A 20,683-nucleotide genomic window follows, 5' to 3' on the forward strand; every position below is an offset into this window, starting at 1 on the left:
CGCAAACGCGATATTAAACCATCAAGAAATAATCGATTGGCCATCGGCAAAACCCAAGACAGGCTTTGCTCGTGGCAGCAAAACGTACAACAGAGGCGACGAAGTTCGTTATCTAAGTTCCAGCTGGAGGTGCCGCATCGGCGTGCAACTTTACAAGCCTGTTCAAAAACCATGCTTCGAAAGCTTGTTGCTGTCAGAGGGCATTGCCACATAAGAGGCTCACCGATTTCGTGCGAACAACCATAACGCAACTTAGTAGTTTTCACGTGTCACTATCGATGGAGGGGAATGCTTTGAGGGCGCTGCCATGCTCAGTGAGCGCCTCATCAAGAGCTGCTTCAAGAGATTGCACTGATGTAGCCTTCTGGAGACTTGTACTTGATTGTTGCCGCATCTTCGTCAAGTTTGTTAATTCCTTGGGTGTGCTTGGATCATAACTCTCCGTATGATCTGCAAGAAGCGCTAAAGCTCGCGAAGCCAAGTATCGGGCACTAAACCCGTGAACTCAAACCCTATACCTGTTGATTAACTTGTCTCCCTGTGTAACCCAACTGTGCAGTTCACTTTTGCATTTCAACGTATACTGCGAAGCTCGACTGAAACGTGAGCACGCTGTGCCGTGCTGCTCTTCATATCAAAAACTTCATTACAGCGAGAACTGCTGCTAGAGCTCTCCGCTTCTTCTACGCGAGCAGATGTCGACATACCCGTTTCCGACGCAATCATAGTGAATACTTCTCCATGGATATAGTCCCTTGCCTCTTTGGCAAGAGATAATGCGCGGGAGACCAGGGCCTCAGCCTGTTTGTCTACGCCATTCTCGGTCTTTCTGTGAGTCACACAGCCCAGAGCATCTATCACAAAGGCTACAAAAATGCCTGTTCAAATGGAGCGCCACATAAACACCTATTCGTAGAGGGATAAATATGCACAATTGATGAAAAGGCCCTCTGTAACAAAAGCGGAAGCACAGGAAGTACTGTCGCTCTAGGCACTGCTCCGAAGGGTAATATCGGAGCAAAATGGCGTCATTAGGGTAAAAATGCACCGGCGCCTCGAGACACAGCAGCAGCCGATCATAGGAGAGGCAAGTTGCAGCCGTCGACGGAGCAAGGAGAATGCGGGACCTTGAGGCAGCAACATCCCCAGGCCTGAACAGTCCACAGGAAATAAACGGTCGTGATCGAGCAAACAGACAAAAGCAACGCAACTAACGACACACTGACGAGCAGCAGAAAAGCCCACGGAGTCGACGTGCAAATATACTTACGCCTAAATGTGTCGCCATTGCATATGTGTAAAGGTGTTGCAGTCGAAAGATTACATCTGCTGAGGGAAGGATTTGTAGCCACAAACGCTAATCACCAGGAAACTGTGGTTCTTCTGAAATCAGTTTCAAATGCTGCTGCTGCAATGGTTCACTCTTCGCAAAAAGTCGTCAATGCACGTGTTGTAGTGTCAAATGCAGCAAACGCAGGTAGCACTAACCTTTAATCGCAGTAACAAGGTGCTGATTTGCTGGCTGCTCCAGTAGTTGCATTCGGAGGAGAGCGAAAGGCTTGCTCTCCAGAAGTAATACCAACTGTTCAAGCTGCAGTAGATCTAAATCCGGGAGAGCGTCTTCTTTGCTGCTGCAGTCGGAGACAAGCAAGCAAGACTATTGCAGTCGCTTAAAGATGAGAAAGGGACATTGCCTTCGCTATACACGAAGACATGTTTCGCGCATTTGTGCTGAGATGTAACGAAAAGAAGTGGCAAAAGCAAGAAGGGCATGACCGCATGAATACGCAGCTCAGTACTCAGTCCACGCACGCACTAGTAGACATACCTGCACATTATATAGAATGAAGGTGCGCATGTAAAGTGCATGCGAATGGTGTACATGTACGCCTATGTGAAAGCACGCATGCATTTACCTACTAGCTAACTGCACGTACAGATATATACACGAAGCATTGAAGTGGGCACGAAAACGCATCGCCTTGTATAGGCACCTTCACAAACCATTTACACTGGCATATGGCTCCAATACTGTGCATCTCAAAAAGCTCCCAGAGCCTTACAGCATCAAGACAAGGCTTCCAGCAACTTGAAACTTGCCCGAATACAATGACAGTGCTATCAACCAAACCGAATTGTGTGCCCTGCAAAACCCAAAAGCAGTAGCAAAGGAACCAGAAAAATCAGCAAAGAATAATCAGGAATTTTCCCATGCCGTGCAAAATTTAGATTTAGGCGAGGCGGTTTCACAGCCAGGCGATTCTAGAAGCAAAGCATTTCTACAGCAAACCTCCCCGTGCACCCTGAAAACCCATCGAATTTCAAATTCTCAGCAACCGATGAGTAAAGAGTGCACTGTAGGGAGTTACTGTGCTAGACAGAGCTGTGTCATTTAGGCTCTAGTAAACACTTGCGTATGGTATTGTTGATACAGCTGTTGCACCTTCTATGCCAGATTATGGCGCAGCCCAAGTACAACATGTTGCTGATACTATCTATAGCGTTGTCACAGTTTTTGCCGCTGTCCCTGCTGTTGCAGCTACTGTGGGGCTCACCACGTTGGCAGCAGAGCTTCAAACATCCTATTGTCATCTGTGTAAGAGGCACCAATAATGCTCATGAGATGCGCTAGAATACAATTGTTCAACCGTAGGCGCTCAACTTGCAAGCCCTAAAAAGTGCCATCAGGTCTCCATTTATCGTTGTCAAGTGAAGTCGAATAGTGCTCTCATTCCAGAAACTTCAAACACGCTGCGGCTTTGGTGCTGTTAAAGCTGCATAAAAGTGCGCAGTCGCTGTATTGTCTGCTGTTGCGGCTGTGGCTCGTGTTTCACACGTACTCACCTTTCCGTAATTCCTGCCGGGCGGCTTCCATTTCCTGTGAAGCGTACAGTATAAGACTGTTGACATCTATTCATTAACCCATCACCCACGTGGACTCATTTCCTTCGACTAGTGGTTGTGATGACAGTCACAAACATTCCTTACGTTGAATTTGCGAAATTCTGATTATATCTCGTCTACGTCGGTATCAGCAAAGCTGCGCGGAGTATACGCTCGGAGAATGCGACCCCGCAACGCCGTGAGGCTTACCTTAGCATTCAACAGGTCGATGCTGAGGGCTTGAACTATCTGCTGCGAAAATTGTACTGACCGCTCAAGAAAGTCTTCCGACAATTCAACCTGCACACCACCTGCCTCCTCACTGCCTGCAACCTTCGTCGCATAGTTCTGCGCTGCACATCCTTCTCCAGATGCTTCCTTTCTTGCTGCCTTCTTTTGTCCTGTTCTCGCTGTTTCATAAAGTCGTTCGATTTGTCTCGCCAAATGGATATACACCTCGCATGGATTCCTCATGGTGCACAACTGCCGCAAGACGAAGTGCCCCCGGCTGTCCTGTGCCGCAAACCGTTAACTCAGTGTCCTGAGCACTTAACCAAATGCAGGATATGTTCAAAGGATGGCAGGCAATACGCGTGCAGTGCAAGGCGGTCTGACGAGCTGATGACTGGGATATGCAGTTTACAAGGAGGCTGCGATTTGATTTGAAAAGGGCCAGTAGCTCTTCCGCTACAATTTTAAGGTTTGTGTCGCTTTGTTGGACAAAACGACTGAGGATGGACAACGACATCCGCAAAAGATGATTTGCCACTGTTGCCGCTGCCCTTGCTCCTGTCGCTGCTGCTCTGGAGGGAGCGGAACCTGCCGTGGGGGTCGTTGCTGCCTGTTGCCGGCCTGGAGCTTCCTGCACTTGCACTGCAGTTGTTGGTCCTTCTTCTGCTGCAGCCGCAGCGGTTACACCTGCTGTACCTTCAGTAGTCAACGAAGTGTACAGTACTGCGGCTACTAAAGGCTGCTGCTTCTGTAACAGAAAACTCTCTGCTTCTCCCTGATTGCAGTCTTCCTCGTGTTGTTGCGTCTGCAAAAGGCCTTCACCTAAAGCCGTTTCGTGCCTTTGCTGTGTCTGGCCATTCTTCTGCTGCTGTTCCTGTGGACTACCCATAAGCAATAAGTGTGGCTTCTCTACTAGCATTAACTCCATCCACTGGAGGCAGAGCGAGCGCACATCGCCCCCTTGGCCAGCAGCAGTAGTACTTGCACTGTCTGTGGGCGCTGTACTTCCTGTAGACCCTGGTGGTGTGTACATGCGAAGATACCGTGCTGCGCTGCTTACGAAGTCCGACAAGTCAAGCGCAGCAGTCGACACCAATACCTGTGGAAATAGTGGGACAGGACAGCCTGGTGCACGTAAGTAACACTTGTGCTACCACCAGAACCACCGCCCCTGCACTACGAGACGCATTAGAAACAGATTGCAAAAATATCGCAGGAGCATTCTGTTAATGGGGCGCAAGGGAAATGCTGTACCCGGGCTATGACGTGCGCGTGCACTTCTGTCCCCAAGCGTGCGATCTCTGCAAGTAAGCACATGCAAAAAACCCAGAGTCTGTACAAATCATTAAGGTCTCCATCTCTTGGTTGCTGTAGGTGCTGCTGCTGCTGTCTGTACTGCTGCTACTGCTGTGTCGACAGCTGGCGGATTGCATCACCTTCTTCTTGGTCGGCGGCGCAGCGCAATATGCTTTGCAGCATCCTGCAGCCCAGAGGCTGCAAACGCGGCCAGAGCAAGTGCATAAACACAGATGATCAGAAGCCTATGTTTCGAACCCTGACTTTCGCGCCGCCAGCTTCTCAAACAACTCCACAAAACGCCCCGGCAGACAGCTGTCCACCCCTTTGCCTGATCTACGTATTCAGACTGCAGCTTTGTCGTTTGAGCAGCAAGGCTTACCTTGAGTTGTTTCTGCACCTCCAGGTGCCAGCGTATGATAGGAGTCTCCGGTAGAGCAAGATCATGCTGCTGTTGCTGCTGCTGTTGCTGCCCCTCATCCGGCAGCAATAACAGGAGCAGCTCATGCAGCCAGACCAGCGACGTGAGCTGTGTAAAAGAACTGTTGCTGCTGTCGCTGCACTGCAGCACTACTTCAGCAGTCTGTTTCACGACAGCTGGATCAGCTGTAGCAACACAGCAGCGGCAAAAGAAAGCACACCGGTGAACGGGTCCAACAAGCGAGCAGCGTAGTGACAGCGTAGCACAACTGGGCTGCACCCTAAAGCGGACCGACAAACGCGACAAAAGTGACACGCGCAAAGGCGATTGGGGTAACAACACGGAAGACTGTCGTCATAGACTGTCCTCATAGTTGTACTGCAGCAATGACTGGAAATGCACCACGTACTCTCGACAGGGACCGATCGAAGATCTTCTAAAAGATTCGTAACGCATAAGTCTGCAGCTTGACGAATATCGCTGCAGCAGAAGCATACTGCATTTCCAACTGGATGTGTTGCTGCCCTTCCTACTGCTTCACATAATCATGCGTTGCTGACGCTTAGCTTGGTAGCCCTATTGGTAGCCCTATTCTGCTGGGATCAATAGTATTTCGGCGCTGCTGAGAATGAAACACCTACCGATGAGAGTCACCAAGAAGCTGCAGCAATCCCCCCAAAAACAATGGCAGATATTGAAGCATATCGACGCCTGCGACCGATGATCAACGAGAAAAACAGTACCAGGAGACACAGCGATAACTGTAACTGAAGCACATGAAGCACACTGTTTGGATTTTTGGTCAATACACTTGAAATATGTCCTGCTCCAGTTGCTGCTGTCCAAACATGAAACTAGGAAGGGCAATGAAGACGGCGCCCAGAACCACTTTTTCTGTTGCCCGAAGCAACAGAAAAAAAACCGCAAAAGACTCACCTGTGTGTGATTCAAGCAGGGAAATCCACGACAGCTGCATGCCACACAGCAAATAGATTGGAATCTTAATTCCACGCCATAGTTCGCAGACAAGCAGACCGTTTTCCCTACCGAGAGGCGCTATATGCGATCATCAAATAATGGCATATTGTGTATATAGTATGTTGCTCCTCCGAAACTAGAGCTGCCGATTTACCGCAAGAAGCTTGATATAAGGGTTGCGAACCAGCAGGCGCTCAACGAGCAGGTGAACGAAAGCGGGAGTTATGGGCCCGTCCTGGTATTCTACTGCTTTTGTTCGTGTTTTTAGTGCCCCTGGCTCCGCCAGCGATGGTGCTGTCGCTGCCTCTGCTGCTGCTGCTGCTGCTGCTGCTGTCTCTTCCTTCAACAGGCTGTCGACAAAACCAACCCCTTGCCGCACTTCTCGGTCTACGTCACCACACAACTGCGCACACATCACAAACTGAACTACCCCATGCTTGAGAAAGTGCGTCAAGATGAATCGAAACCTGCATGTATGCGCTTGGAAAGACGGATACGCGTTCCAGCAAAGAAATCTGTACATGGAAACGATGATATAAAGATGCGCAGATGCACGGCTGTCTAAATGTACAGCCTAGAAAGCCGTTTCACCTTACACAACCCGTCGAAGAGCTCTGGTAGGAACTGAAGGCAGAGACCCTTTGCGGCCTTAAGGACGTTGAAAAGGCTCTGGCAATTTAGATGAGAAAGGCAAAGACAAAAACGGCAGAGCAAAAGCAGCAGGCGGAAAGCTGGTGCGCTCACAGAGAGAAAAGCGTTGTGCTGCAACTTGGCTGGTAGACAGCAGCAGCAGCCACTGTCACTGTTGCAGTTGTTGTTGCGAAGAGACAGAAAGTCAACAGAATAGAGACAGAAAACGGCGCGTGCATGCCTATGGACGGAGACGAACGCACATAGGAGAGAGGCAATGCAGGAAAACGATGGGAAGCACAACTTGACGAATACACTTCCTACTGAGCACCGCAGATGAAACAACACACGCAGCGGCTTCGGTGGAGCGACATAGGGTAGGCCACATAGAGACTAACAGAGGCAAGAAGAAACAGATGGAGAAAGCTCGTGAGAATGGCTGATCACCTCGCAGGCGTAATATCTAACGCGAGGATCGGGATCCCCAAATGACTTCAGCAGAGGCCTTAGCAGCAGCTGTAAGCAGCAGTCCAACCCTCCTGACTGCGCATACACCCAAAAACGATCTGAAAGGTGGGCAAGACCACATGGCCGCACTGTCAGCTGGTCGGTACCACAGATGCAGGCCAAGGGCTACGTGCCACAATACGCAGCGACTGTGAAGGAGAAGCACAGGGAGACGCCCTCGGACACTGGGAGGGAAAAGCAGAGTCATACAGGGTGGCAAACGCTTGAAACGAAATGTCATCCATTGACAAAGTTAAACCACGCTGAACCAAAAGAACACAAAAGGGACCGGCAGATTCCTACAGGGGAAAACAGGGGGATGATTGCATCCACAGTTCCCTGCTTTAATATACTCATCAATCTCAGAGCAAGTGAGAGCTCGAAAGATTACAGATGCTTGTGCCAGCTATCAGGTGCATCTGATGCATGCACGCTTTTAGGAATATACGTGCATATATATAGATAGTCTCATATCTACATGTGGCAGTTTTAACTTGTGGCACTCCCACACATTGCTACGTATAAGAACGCTTTGGCAGACGTTTATGCAGGCATAAACTTTTGCGCAAATAAATGTTTACGGGGTAGAGCAGTGTGAACGTCTGCGGGCATATCTGGGGAACAGTCGGAAGTGTTCGCAAAGGAACGACCAAAATGCGTGCTGCAGTAACACTTCGACTCGAGCATGGGCTCAAACGCTCTTTGACTCTTATGGGGTAGTTATTCTGTTACCTCAAAAGCTAGGCCCACTGCAGCAACACCCAAGAGACCTCCTTTACGTATGTTGGCTATGGGGCTCGACAAAAAATCAGCTGTGAGGGCGGAAGTCGCCTGCTGTACGATTGACTGGGTTGCTTCCCGTTGCTTTTCTTGCAGTCTCTGTTGCCGTCGCTGCCGGTGGGAAGGAGTGGCTGTTTCGGTCTGTTCGGAGTTGCCTGTGGGAGCGTCTGCTGGTGCAAATGCTTCCTCATTATTCGCGGCAGCAACAGCAGTAGCAACTTGCTGCTTGATAACGTGCTGTAGCGCATGAGCTGCAGCCTTGCGTTTTTCGAAGCTCTTATCGGCCAGCCCCCTGCAGTTTTCTTTACCGAATAGAGGCCCAGCAACAGGGAATTCGGCGGAGGATCCATACATCCTTGATTGCCAACTCTCAGGAGTGCTGAGCTTAAGCTTCCATACAACCAGTTGTAGAGCCCTGGACTGGTCCAAATGGCTTGACTTTGAGAGTTTCTTATCTTAAACTTGACAAAGAAGTTCCCTTTCCCGATGTATCGATGCAGACATCGGAAATCAGGGCCCACACTTCTCATAATACTTCGTGAAGCACTGAAAAGTCACTTCGCTGATCTATCTAATGATCTTAACTGCGGTATAGAGCGAAATATTTAATTGTCCCATTTTCGTCCGCTTTAGCGTTTAATGGCGAATTTCTAGTGGCAACCCATAAACGTTCTCAGGGCTTGAGGCAGTGTCTTGCAGCGACGGCGTTCCTTGGGGCCCCACATTGAGAGTGCGTGTCTCACGGCTTTATCCAACCTTATGCTTACAGAGTTGAATAGACTGACCAATTTGTTTCCGTGTGAGTGGTAGTTGCCCCCACATCTACCAGATTTCAGAACAGCGTAAGTAGCAGTCAGAGGCATCTTCTTGAACTTCTTCCCCGCTTCACTGGTCGGCCTTCAGGAAACAGGACTGTTCAGCATGAGCCTAGCAAGATGCCAGGAGGCCCTAAATCAGACTTTGTGAACTCGTTCCACTTCTGGCGTCTTTGCCGTTGCGTTGGCGTGTGAATCGCCTGGCTATTGGATCATGGACACCAAAAGTTGTTCAGTTGGACTTGCAACAAGGCGCCTGCTTCTTCTATTGTTGTTGCAACTGCAGCAGCAACAGTTTCACACAGCAACAGCAGCAACACTAGGGTGCCCGACTCCCAGCGCCGTCTTGAGATTCCAAACCTTAAGGGGACTCACACTTGGATTTTTGTCCCCAGCTGTGCAGTGGGGAGTCCCTGCGTGCCGCAGAAGCAGATGTTGCATTATAAACGAGGCCTTCGAAAGCTGCAGCCGCTACTCCGGTAGTTCAGGTCCCTTGGGTGCAACGGACAGACACTTGGAACAAAGTTCAAGTCATTTTTTAAGGTCAGCGACAGCCGGCGATTCACACAGCAGTCAACTACAGCAGCAAGAAAAGCAACAGCAAGCCGACGACACCCCCCAGATCGATTTGGCACGTGCTTTGCAGCTGCTTGAGGCAGCAAGCACTGGAGGACCCCCCATCGGCGAAGAAGGCGCGCTATGGGTTTCGTCCGCTGTTAAGAATCCTCCAGGGTCCCCAAAGCGCCAGGGCATGGGTGAAAAGAAGCGGCTAGCTGTAATATTCAATTGCATGCTGCATGCATGCGAGAGGCAGGGAGACTCCCTGGGTGGTTTTGAGGTGTATAAACAGATGAGGGCGTCAGGGGCACCACCAGATGACGCAACTTTTCATAGTATTGCTGCGCTGATGGAAAGGGCTGGAGAGTACCACGGGATGCTCAAGGTACAGTCAAGGGCTGGTACAGTCAAGGTCTTGAGTACAGTTTTTAGGGTTTTTCTTGCCGTCTCTGTAAAGCAACATAGGTAACCGTCCCATGGTTCTTGTTCGTAGGCGTCTACGTTTACAGTCTCCGATGTCTGTGCAGCTGCTGGAACACATCAAGGAGGAAGGCCACGAGCCTTCTTTGGCCGTTCTCAGTCTCGCTGTTAGCTCCTGCAGCAAAGCAGGAGCTGCTTCTGCTGCGTTGCAGCTAGCGCAGCAGCTGCAGCGACGAATCCGTGCTGCCGCTGCTGCGGTTGCACCAGCAGCGGCAGCGGCTGTAGCTACAGCTGCAGCTGGGCTGCAGCATGCAGGAGAAGCCGTAGCAAGAGCAGCAGAAGCGTTACAGCAGGCCCTGCCGTCGAGTGTCTACACGGCTCTCATTTGCTGCTGTGTTAAAGCAGGCAGATATGAAAAGGCGATTCAGTTATACGCAGATTTTTGTGCTCTGAGGCATCACCAAGAAGTGCTGCAGCAGCGCGTGGCCCAACAGCAACACCAGCAGTCCTCGCAACAGCAAAAGAAGCAGCCGCAGCAGCAACAGCAAGATTCGGGCGAGCTGGAGCCTGAGATGTTGCAACACCTGCAACAGCTGCTGCAGCGGGACTCATACTTGCCTATGGCGCCACTTGTGAATGCTGCTATCGCTGCAGCAACAGCAACAGGCCGGCTGCAGCTGGCCATGTCCATATTCCAGCGGGACTTGCTTGGGCTGCAGCAGCAGCAACAGCAGCACGGTCAGGACCACCTGACCGATGAAATTTTCGGGAGTTTCAGTGCTGCGGAAGCGCACGCCCCCACTACTGAGACATTCTTGTCACTGCTTGCTGCTGCGCAGCAGCAGCAGAGCAGCAGCACGGTTGACTCGCTTCTGCGTGAGTTTGAAGAACAGCAACAGCAGCGTCAGCAGCAACAGCTTTTGCCCCTTGATGCTGCTGCTGTGTATGCTGCAGCTGCAGAGGCGCTGGCAGTGGGGGGCCGGTGGAGGGAAGGGCTGCAGCTGCTCGTCCACTCTCACGCGGAACGACAACAGCAGCAGCAACAGACGCTTCAGCAACTACAGCATTTAATCGGCACGCAGCGGCAGCTCCATCAGCAGCAGCTCGAGCAATTGCAGCCGTTACTGCAAGCCTATCCCCCCTTTGGCAGTGTTGCTCCCTATCTGACGCTTTTGCGTTGCTGCGCTGCAGCAGCGGCGCCAAGGGAAGCTCTGGGCGTGTTGAGGCTACTGCAACAGCGACACCAACAACAGCTGCAAGTGTTTGACTTGCAGCAGCAGTTGCAGAAGGGCCAGCATGACAGTCTACTAGCAGCAGCAGCAGCAGTACCACCCGAATTCCCTTTGATCGCATTTGCGGAGGTTATGGCAGCAGCAGCAGCAGCAGCAGATTGGCAGCTGTTAATTTCAGTTGTTGCAGAATTCGAGTCCCCAAAGGTCCAGCAACAGAGCGCAGCAGCCGCTGCAGCAGCCGCTGCTTTTAATGCGCAAAGTGTCGCGGAAGCGTCGGAGTTGTGTTCTTTTACTTCTTGCGACAAAGCGGCTGCGACAGCCGCTGCAGCAAGAGCTGCTGCTGCACTTTCCCAGCAACACATTCCACTAGAGCAGAGGGTTCGAATTGCAGCGCTAAAACTTCTAGGACTGCTTCATACAGGGAACTTCTGTGACGCAGCAGATCAGCGGCGGCAGCTGCTTCTGCTGCTAGAAAGGCCCAGCAATAAGTGTTCAATCAGCACGTTGCCCTCTCCAGGGCCGGTTAATGCAGTTAAAGTACAGCCGGAACTTCAGCAGCAACTGGAGATATCAGAAGAAGATCTGTTGATAAGCGACGCACTGAAGCTCGCGGAGAAGCTGCTTGGTCCAGCGCAGCAGCAGCCAAGAACAAAGCCAGACATTAGGCAGCGGTTACAGGAAGACCATGGCACTTCGCAGCAGCAGCGTGTGGAGCACCACCAGAAGTTGCTCTCGCAGCAAATCAGGCAATACTATCAATCGCATATGCAAAATGAATAGTGCCAACAGTTGCAAGAACAAACTATTCTTCAGCAAGCCCAGATGCTGCGTCCGCAAGGTGCTTTGCAGCTGCACTTCGCTTGCAGCAGTTTAGGATAAGAACCGCTCACGAGCGTGGCACCACGGCGCACCCCCAGTGGGATAAGAACCGTTCACGCGTGTGGCACCGTGGCGCAGCACCAGTGGAAGACATGTGTGTCTGAGGGTCGTCCCATCCCGCCCAGGAGTTTCACATCGGTTCTTATCTCTATCCTGCTACTCCAAGCTGCACCCATATATTGCCGTCTGTCTGCCTTGAGCAGTTGGCCCCAAAATGCACATTTGTCTATAGGCACAGCCAGCACCATAATTTTTCGTGCTGGGACTTTGCCTTTGTGTCTCTTCCACTTTCAAGCTGTTCCATGACAATCCGTTTCTTTAGCCGTCACTGACTGGCGGTCTCTGCGTCTGCTTGGACACATTTTATGTTCGAACTTATGCCTTATTTCCTGGGCTTCCTACGTAGTGTGTTTGTCGCCACGGCATAGTCCTTGATCGTACTCCCCAACTTCACCTTGGCTGTGCGTCCACTTTCTTCCGCGCACTTTATCCTTATTGCTTTCATCTGTGTTGTCTGTACAGCTACCAGGCGACCAGAACTAGCGGTCTTGGGCTGTGTCTTGCCCCGGAGACTCTAACAGCCTGAACACAAGAACTAGCGGCCCCGTGATCTAAGTTGGACTAAGGCCTTCAGAAATTAGTTTTGGCACAGCCAAGCACGGGAATTTTTCTTGCTGGAGAGCCCTCATAGAACAGGGGCGGCTAAGTCCTCTCTTTCACTCCTCTCCAAAAGAGACACATATCTGCTAGTCAGAGGTTCTCATTTTGTTGGGAGCCGTTGTGCGCAGTAATGAACTCCGCAAGTTATCAGTACATCTCACTTGGCTTCGCCTGCGCGCCTACATTCCCTTAACCTTCTATCACTATACGAAAATCAGCAGCACAGCGACGTCCTACGCCTGCACTATCCCGTTAGCAGTTTCTCTTGCGTATGCATATGCACATGGGCCTCTGAATATCACCGTTGCGTAAAGATACTGGAACGTATGCTCGATGCCCGTGGGTTCATGAGCGAATGTACGCATCCACTCCATATAGATACTCTCATTGGCGAGGCAGGTGGCACCAGTGCGGATTCAAGCTGTGCACGAAGACGTGTGGATACAGAAATGTCTGCATAGAACGTGTGAACACACCAGCACTTCCACGCGTGCTAATACGCGTAGTGTATTTTCGATGGAAGCCCATTCCCAGCCTCGAAACCCCTTTTTCTTGAGCACCTTGCGAGCTAGCTCCCGACGTTCACCATCGGGCTCCAACAGGCAGGAAAGTTGTTGGACGCTGAGGCAACGCGGGTAGCGGCCTGGGCTGTCGCTTCTGCGGACAAACAGAAGAATACTGAATGGGGCACGCTTCCGGCAATACATGTTTTCATAGATGTATAAACACAGCAACGCGTTACGGCACCTCAACGATGCTGCGAAAGGACGAATCGTTCGCAGTATCTTGAAACCAAAATTGAATGCCACGTTCACAGGGCATCCATTTTACTGTTCAGGATCAATAAAGCGCGTACTGAAAAAAATATTTGCATTGTATAGACTTTCTTCTCCTCATCCCAAGCAGCATGGTGCCTCGGGTCATCTCTGTCTATTTCCATGTTGGGGATTTTGAAAGCTGTGCAACCAGGAGAAGACACAGTGAAATTCCATCCGTAAGAAACACAACACTAAACCGAAAACAGAAGTATGTCGAGGCGATGCTGACACACCAGAGGAAGTTACGCAGCACGTGGAATCGCAAGTCAGCGCACAAATGAACTCATGAGCAAGCAAGTGTGCTGGCGAGCTAGACTCATAAACCGTACCCTCTGGGAGCCCCCGTAGCCCAAAACCTAAGTATAATTGACGTACCAATGGTCTCATAAGGCTCGGCGGCGAACAGGAGGAATTGGTAGTTCCCATCTGGTGGTGTTTCAACACGTTGTTCAAAGGCCGACATAAATCTAAGAAGGAAACACAAATAACAATAAGTCGACCACAAAAAACGGGAATGACAATAGAGCAAATTTTGGAATTTATCTGTGAATGTCAGACAAAACGTCAACATTCCATGCGCGCCAAACCCACAAGGTCTCGACAGGTTTCTTGCTATATCATGAACTAAATAGAGTACAGAAAAATTCGACACAGCGCACAGCGATTCGAGCGAAACTTCACCATGAGCTCGCTGAGGATGCTTTCTACCACAAGCTCAAACATTTACCTATATCCACGGATCCTTTTGTGTGAACACGCCGCCGATGTGTGTCGACTACGCATTGACGTCAGCTAGAGCGATAGGCATGCACCCGAAATGCTTGTCAACTACTATACTCCGCACGCGTGTATTCATCAACATGCGTGGACTTGCTACTATACAGGAATAAACTCGCAGGTAAATGCGGGACGGAGTCCGCATGCATGCAGCCCTGCCGGCACAGGTGGATAAGAATGCTGAGCAGTTTTTTTCAAACTCACCTGTGGTATGGTTTCGTGCCTCTAACGATTTCCGGATACTCAACTTCACAAAGCAGAGCAAATTGGCGTGTTCTCTCATCCCTGAGCTTCGTCACGCGGTAACCTGGTCGGCCAATGCGCACTCGGTCAGTGGAACGACCGGGGCCGCTGGATGTCTGAAGTTGGGCCCACAAAAACAGAAATTGCACCGGAAAGCAAAAGATAAACGTGGCGAATGCTTGCTGGAGAGAGCAAGGGACTTGTCGGCAGCAATGACAAGGGCAGAACTAGAATTAACAATGTAGCGAAAAAACAAAGTCAGACACCCCTGAAGGCCAAGAGAAGTAGCATCAACGTCTCTCCACACCAAGTCAGGCTTCCTACCTTGAGCGGCATCGGAGCCACAACAGCATCAGCCTTCTCCTTTGCTAGCCTTCTCGACAGATTCGTCTGGTGCTTTTTCCCCTGGGTATGAGACAAATACGAACCTTCGTTTGTGTGCAGCGTAAGGCAAAGGCGGCATTCAAACTGACCTGAGAAGAAAAGCTTGGGAAACAGAAGAATCCGCATGAATCAACTCATAGATTACCACCAGCTACATGCCTGTAGCCAAGTACCTTAAAAGCGAAATTGGAACACACTGCAACGGTTAAATTAGAATTTCTATACCTAATCCCCTCGCTAATGTTGTTTCCCCTGCTTCTAGGCTTCCTGCAGGCTTTCCTAGCGTCACTGCCGCAGTAGTTGCAGCCGTTCACAATAATACGGCTGCTCACCCAAGTGGTTGCGCATAAAATAGGGGTCCTTATTGAGGTCTATTGTCTCCAAAGCCAGCCTGCGGAGCCTCTCCTTTCGCTCAAGGTTAACCTCCTGTCGACAAAAAAAGGTGCAGCAATAGCTCACAAACCCAGAAATGTCCACCGATTACAGCCCATGAGCGGCGAAAATTCAACAACAAAATTTTTCAAAGGCAGCTGCAACCGTATCCTTCCTGCTGCCGTTGATCTGAACAGGTGCAGAAACCTGCTCGACAGGCTCCTTCACCTGTTCAGATCAACAGCGGCACGACTTTGCTGGCTTCAAGTCACCTGCCATGTGGCGGGAGCTCCAGAGCCGAGCTTGTGCCCGACTCTGTTCTGGTAGTCCATATACACCGACATTTTCACGTGCTAGATCTCCCACTTGACAGGATAGAAGGCCCAAGAGGCGACAAACAAAAAACGGCACGCGGCCGGAAAGTCAACTGGAAACCTGGAAATCAATTAACTAAAAAATACAAGAATAATCCGAGTGGAGTACTATTCATAGTTCTTTGCAGTCCGCGTGTCGCTGCTTGTGATGGGATGATGCATGCTCTGATGCATAGATTGCAGTGCTGGAGGTACCGAACAAATCCAGCGCCGACAGCGCAGATGCCAACTTCACGTAGACCCAAAATGCCATTAAAACAAGTGTGGAAAAGATAAGCTATTATTAAGCGGTACGAACAGTCATGAGAAAAGTAACGGCTGGTCCACATCGCCAGCCCCCATTCTGTCATTCCTGTTTGGTTGGTACAATGCTTCGGGGAGACATTAAGAGCGGTATAAAGTGGACGAATAGGCGTAAATTTGTAATTTTATCTCATAGCCTAACATATTCGTGCATCCTCTATGGACAGTATAGACTACGCTTTCAGGAGTCTTTGCTTGTTGAGCGTGTTACACGTTCCTATTCATGATGTCGGGGGCTTGAGTGGTGCTCAGGCATGCTTCTGTAGTGGGTATTGAGATATACCCTGAGCTGAGGCAACGTGCAGGTAAATACTGTATCCTTCTCGTGCTTGTAACACTCGTAACACTTAGCCAGAGAGACCAGATCTCAAGACCCTACGTGGGCTCCTCCTTAATTGCGTGAAGAGCACTAGCGCACGCATTATCTTTTTTTGGACCCCCTCCTGGAGAGTAGTCACGCAAGTGGGATAGGGGAAGACAACATTGGAACAACAGAAAACGTGTATAGAGACCCCAAGTAGATCAGTCCTAAGGGCTATTGCTCGCCCACAGTGCCAAAAAGAAGTATTTTGCGCCTAAATGCTCCTCATGCATCCAAAAAGACATCCAGTGAGGATCTACAAACACGTGCCTCTTTAGGTTCGTGTAGTCACCGCAGTCACCACACATGCATTTGAATCTGAGTACATACAGTGCTTTAACATTGCACAGAAAAGCGCTTGCACTTCTTTTAAGAGCATATGTGGCAGCTGCAGGTGCTCAGAGGGCCTAGTGAAGCCCCCTAGTAATATTACAATACCGCTGTACTTCCTGTCAACTAACACGATCGTCTCAGTCGCGGCCAAAGCCAGAACTCTCAACATTGCAGTCGGCTCGTCGGGATGGAAAGGGTCGTGGGGCAGAGCAGGCGGACGGTTGTGAAAGACTTGATTCTTTTGCTCCGGTGCAGTTGTTCCTCGTTGGTTTTTGCTTTTTCTTTACTTCGAAAAGGAAACTTCGGCCCCAAATATGACAAAAGATTTTCTGCAAGCGGCTTTTACGTGACGGCATCGGTAGCCGGCACCTACGGACCCCCCAATCCGGACTTATAAATCCTAAAATCTTTCTTTGGTGCGAAAAATTAAGGCAAATGATGCAAGTATGAAGCTCGGATACTAATCTGACGCCCTACTTGGGAAATCAGCAGTAGTATTGTTGCCTCCTTCTTACAAGGGAGTCCTTCATCTACGAATAAATTTGCGGTAAGATATATGGCTGACTAGTGACTTTTCCGGTGTCGAAACCATGCAGCTGGATACAACCAAGAGAAGACCGCCAGCCATAATCGAGAGTTGTGGGAGGCACGAGCAAGTGCAGCGTCTGCTTACCTTTCCTGACCTTCTGCCTCTAACGGAAGCCAGCTTTTGACGCGACAAACCTAAAATGAAGGATTTGACACAGACATCCAGAAGAAGCGACCGTGAGGAAGGCAGACACCAAGGAACTGCCAAGACAGAGAAGTTCGTTGAATATCCCCTGGGCAATCAGCCCATAAAGAGGCTACGTTCGCAAGCTCGTGTGCTAGCCAGGTTTAAATGCCAGTAAGGCGGAAATTCACGGCGCCTTGAGCTTCATGCCATCAACTGCTAATGACGGTGTGGCATGTGCGCCGCCAAAACTTATATATTGCGGAAGGCCAGCTTACCCTTAATGTTTCTGACATGAAATGCGGTGTCTACTAAAACTTAATGCCTAAGACGACGGCTCATCAAATGCACAGTGTTCAGGTGAGGAATTGCAGAAGGAAACATGAAAAAAAATTGGCTTGGACAGCCACTGCAATCTTCCGCGGAGCGTGCCCGAATCAGCTCCAGTCATATTCACTTATCCGATAAAACAGCAAATGGGGTTTACTTGAACACGAGAAGCAGTTTGGTATTAGCTTAACGGAATTTGTTGCGGAAAAATTATTAGATCTCTCCTCAGGCTAGTGCGGAGGGATCCAGACTGGTGCGGCATGTCCCTTGCAACGGATTTCCACCCTGCAGCGCAGTGTAGCGAGCTCCGAGAATCTGTTTGTGCTAGGGCAAGCTAAGATGACTATTTCGGATTGTACTTGCTCCAGCATTGGCGAGGTGATTCATGTGAAATTAGTGCTTATCTATAGGCTGGACGCTGGTAACTAGTATTTGGACGACTCTGGGTGCGGGGTGTGTAGTGAGGAACACCCAGCTCGGACAATGCTCAGCTCGGCCAATACGTTTGCTCCCTGGCTGGTCACATAGGTGTTGTTCTGTCTTTCTTTGCTGAAGGCAAAGAAACACGTGTTGGGGCATAGAAAGTCGTTATTTCATAGACTCAGGCTCTTGAACAACACTTTGTTCATTTTCAGATGCGGCATGTGGCTGTTGGCAGCACCAGCGACATTGCCCGCAGTAACGTAGGTGAGTCATATCTCTCAGATATTCAGCCGAGATAGGTGCGTAGGTAGCATTGCTCACTACAGACATTATCGAGGCAGTGAAAGTGTCTAAGCATCTTCACTGGAGGTACGTTTTCCCTAGATATTTAGCTTTATGACCGCGGACGTTTATCCCTCCGTGTGTGGCAGTCCGGGACAATGCAGCTTCATTGCCGATTGCAAGCTTCAACACCCACGTTGGACTGCAGAGCACACTGCGCCTGACCCACCAACGACGAAATATCTATGCACGGTAGTTGCTTCGCTCTTTGTCGTCATTCTTCATGAAACAAATTACATCACCTTGAAGGTTTTTCATGGGCTGCATTGTAGAGGTGTGTATTTCACTACAAGCCACAAGCTGGCAGTACTGGACCACTGGACCTTCAGCAGCCCCTTGCTCCTATCTGAACGTTGCTACTAAACTGGGGGAGTTCATGGGACTATGGGCGTGCCCGAATTCAAGGCAGCGCATGGTTTTGCAAAACATCCTTTCAGTATAAGAGCTGGATAATAACAAAGCATTGGGACGAAATGGAAAACATCATGTGGCATGGCCATCGAGGAAAGCGGGATCCACGGCGCGGGGATGGCCCAACGCTCCGGAATAGGGAATACCACCTTACTGACAGGAGAATTAGGGGGGCCAAATTGTATATGAAAGTACATAGCATACATATATCGGCCTTGCTGGCTACGTTGAACATCTTAACGCGGCTTTTCTGTTGAGCGCCAGGAAGATCCCGCTAAGTGAGGGGCCCACCAGCTCCGGTTTATGCAGCACTTTATCAAACAAGGTTAAAGGTATGCAAAAGTTTGTAGCAAACTGTCCGTAACGCAAAACCCGCTACACGCGAGTGGGGGCATCATCGCGTAATCTGTCGTGCACAGCAATACAGGCCTAGATACGATATAGCTTGATTGATGATTTTTCAACCCTTCCAATGCAGAGCCAGTGCCATGAGTGGACATTGTTGCCTGTGGGTCTATATCGCGAGTACGGGTGAGATGTGTAGGAGCAAAGCTGACTAGTGGCATAAAGCAGACGGTCTGCAGCACAGGAGGCTTGCAAGGAGACAGCAGGCTTCGTGGTGAAGCGAACCATCAGCAGAGACAGGATATATCTGGACACTCTCCGGCAGAACTTGACGGGGTTTCTCTGGTGTGCGTGGTGCGAGGGGAGGCGGAATGGAGGCAAATCTGGTGAGCGTTGAAGGGAGTGATTTTAGGGCAACAAGCTGGAGAAATGGCTTGCTTCAAGCGAGCCCCACTCCTCCTTCATTTGCTCGAGAGGACTTGCTGGGTCTAGCATATCATCTGTTCTTTCGCCTAATTGCGACATCCGCACAGTAACAGTCATAACGTGCTCAAACAAGTATTCGCTATGGCAGGATCACAGACAACAAACACAGCAGAATCAAGCACCCCGTCATCAGTTTACGTCGGTGTAGCATCAGAGTTCAACCAAGATATTTTTCGTCTTATTTGCGAAATATTAGGCCGTGGAGGAATACCCCTGCGTAGCCTCCGGCAGCGCGCAGACGCAAGTTAAGCTGTAAGATAGAAGCCACGACGTGTTTGTTCTCACATGAAGCCAGGCAGGAGATCTGGAGGGAAAAAAAGCTTCGTCGGTATGAATGCCATAGTAAATTTCCACAAGCCTTTGTAATTAAGCATACAAACAACGCCTGGGCTGATTGCTGGTTGCACTGCTACCAAGGGTTCGCGGTACCTAAACACCGACGGCGCCCCGCAGTTGGACAAGCTCCCACGCAGTTACTGATCCCCTGCACCCGTATCTTTATCACTGCATCCTCAAACTCTTCCTTTCGGATCGGCAATGCGCCCCAGTTACGCACTATTATATGATATGATGCACCCCAGAAGGGATTTGCAGAGCCGCGAAGCCACATGAAGGCGTGTGAGAGCCAGTCCAGGAGTACCTAGTAGAGCCTATGCAACAGGATGAAATATAGTACAGGCTAGCTTGAAAAAAGAGCCAGACATGCCTCCAGAAGACTCAGCTGTTTTGGATGCGGCCCTTGCACCTAATGAATGGCCAGGTTGAGACAAAAAACTTGCTAGCTCGGATATGAACTCGACAGCACACGCACTTGAAGGAACCAACGAGTCAAGATATTTGTAAGGAAACGTCTTTTGGGTACCCAGTGCGTGTCAATGGATGGGAAATCGAAGGAGATGATTTTGTTTCCACTTCAGGGCCTGTGTATATAGAAGAATCTCTCGGCACATTACAAGCAATTGCTTCATGCCCGGCGTCCAAAATTGAGTCCTTACGGTTCGAGGAGATTTCTTCTCGTAAACATTACTTATTGAAGAGCGCAGCATTCCCCCTCCATCGATGCCTAGACCGAGCTACCATTAAAAGACGACTGCGACTCCGTGCACGCTCGGCTTCTTTCCCCATCCTCAGGCCGAGCTAAAACCTCCCTAACAAAATGAAGTTGGCTATTACGTGAGAGTTTTCTCAGCGGTATGGCGAGTCTCCATTTAAAAACCGAAAAGGGAGATATGTCAGCACCAAAATAGGTCCGTCTAATAAGAGGTGGAAGCTACACTGTACACACAGCTACGGCGGCCAGTTGAGGTGGGGCGCCTCCAGGAGACGGTTAACAATCCATCAGTCTGTCTCATCGAAGAATTTGCTGGAGCGACCAAGCT

At 50.0% G+C, this 20,683-nt stretch overlaps 3 protein-coding genes across 3 annotated transcripts; 1 reads left to right on the top strand and 2 right to left on the bottom strand.

Annotated features, from left to right (window-relative positions):
• Positions 1 to 262: 262 nt before the first annotated feature.
• On the bottom strand, positions 263 to 8,080 carry ETH_00010945 (uncharacterized protein; the record flags this gene model as incomplete). Its single annotated transcript, XM_013377308.1, has 17 exons — positions 263 to 450; positions 708 to 829; positions 2,064 to 2,144; positions 2,556 to 2,592; positions 2,845 to 2,878; positions 3,094 to 3,396; positions 3,527 to 4,213; positions 4,369 to 4,415; positions 4,551 to 4,608; positions 4,793 to 5,016; positions 5,241 to 5,311; positions 5,473 to 5,542; positions 5,768 to 5,801; positions 5,964 to 6,212; positions 6,401 to 6,478; positions 6,887 to 6,982; positions 7,679 to 8,080. The coding sequence occupies 17 exons, from the start codon at positions 8,078 to 8,080 to the stop codon at positions 263 to 265; spliced, it is 2,781 nt and encodes a 926-aa protein (XP_013232762.1).
• A 675-nt stretch (positions 8,081 to 8,755) lies between these two features.
• Positions 8,756 to 11,531, top strand: ETH_00010950 (uncharacterized protein; the record flags this gene model as incomplete). Its single annotated transcript, XM_013377309.1, has 2 exons — positions 8,756 to 9,484; positions 9,627 to 11,531. 2 exons carry the CDS (start codon positions 8,756 to 8,758, stop codon positions 11,529 to 11,531), a joined length of 2,634 nt encoding a protein of 877 aa, XP_013232763.1.
• Positions 11,532 to 12,872: 1,341 nt separating this feature from the next.
• On the bottom strand, positions 12,873 to 15,228 carry ETH_00010955 (splicing factor 3A subunit 2, putative; the record flags this gene model as incomplete). The annotated part of the gene is made up of 7 exons (XM_013377310.1): positions 12,873 to 12,947; positions 13,147 to 13,247; positions 13,484 to 13,575; positions 14,090 to 14,244; positions 14,453 to 14,601; positions 14,845 to 14,938; positions 15,157 to 15,228. 7 exons carry the CDS (start codon positions 15,226 to 15,228, stop codon positions 12,873 to 12,875), a joined length of 738 nt encoding a protein of 245 aa, XP_013232764.1.
• Positions 15,229 to 20,683: the final 5,455 nt, after the last annotated feature.

Source organism: Eimeria tenella, genomic scaffold (genome assembly GCF_000499545.2).
Source record: "Eimeria tenella Houghton genomic scaffold, Eth_scaff5, whole genome shotgun sequence".
Lineage (NCBI taxonomy): Eukaryota > Apicomplexa > Conoidasida > Eucoccidiorida > Eimeriidae > Eimeria > Eimeria tenella.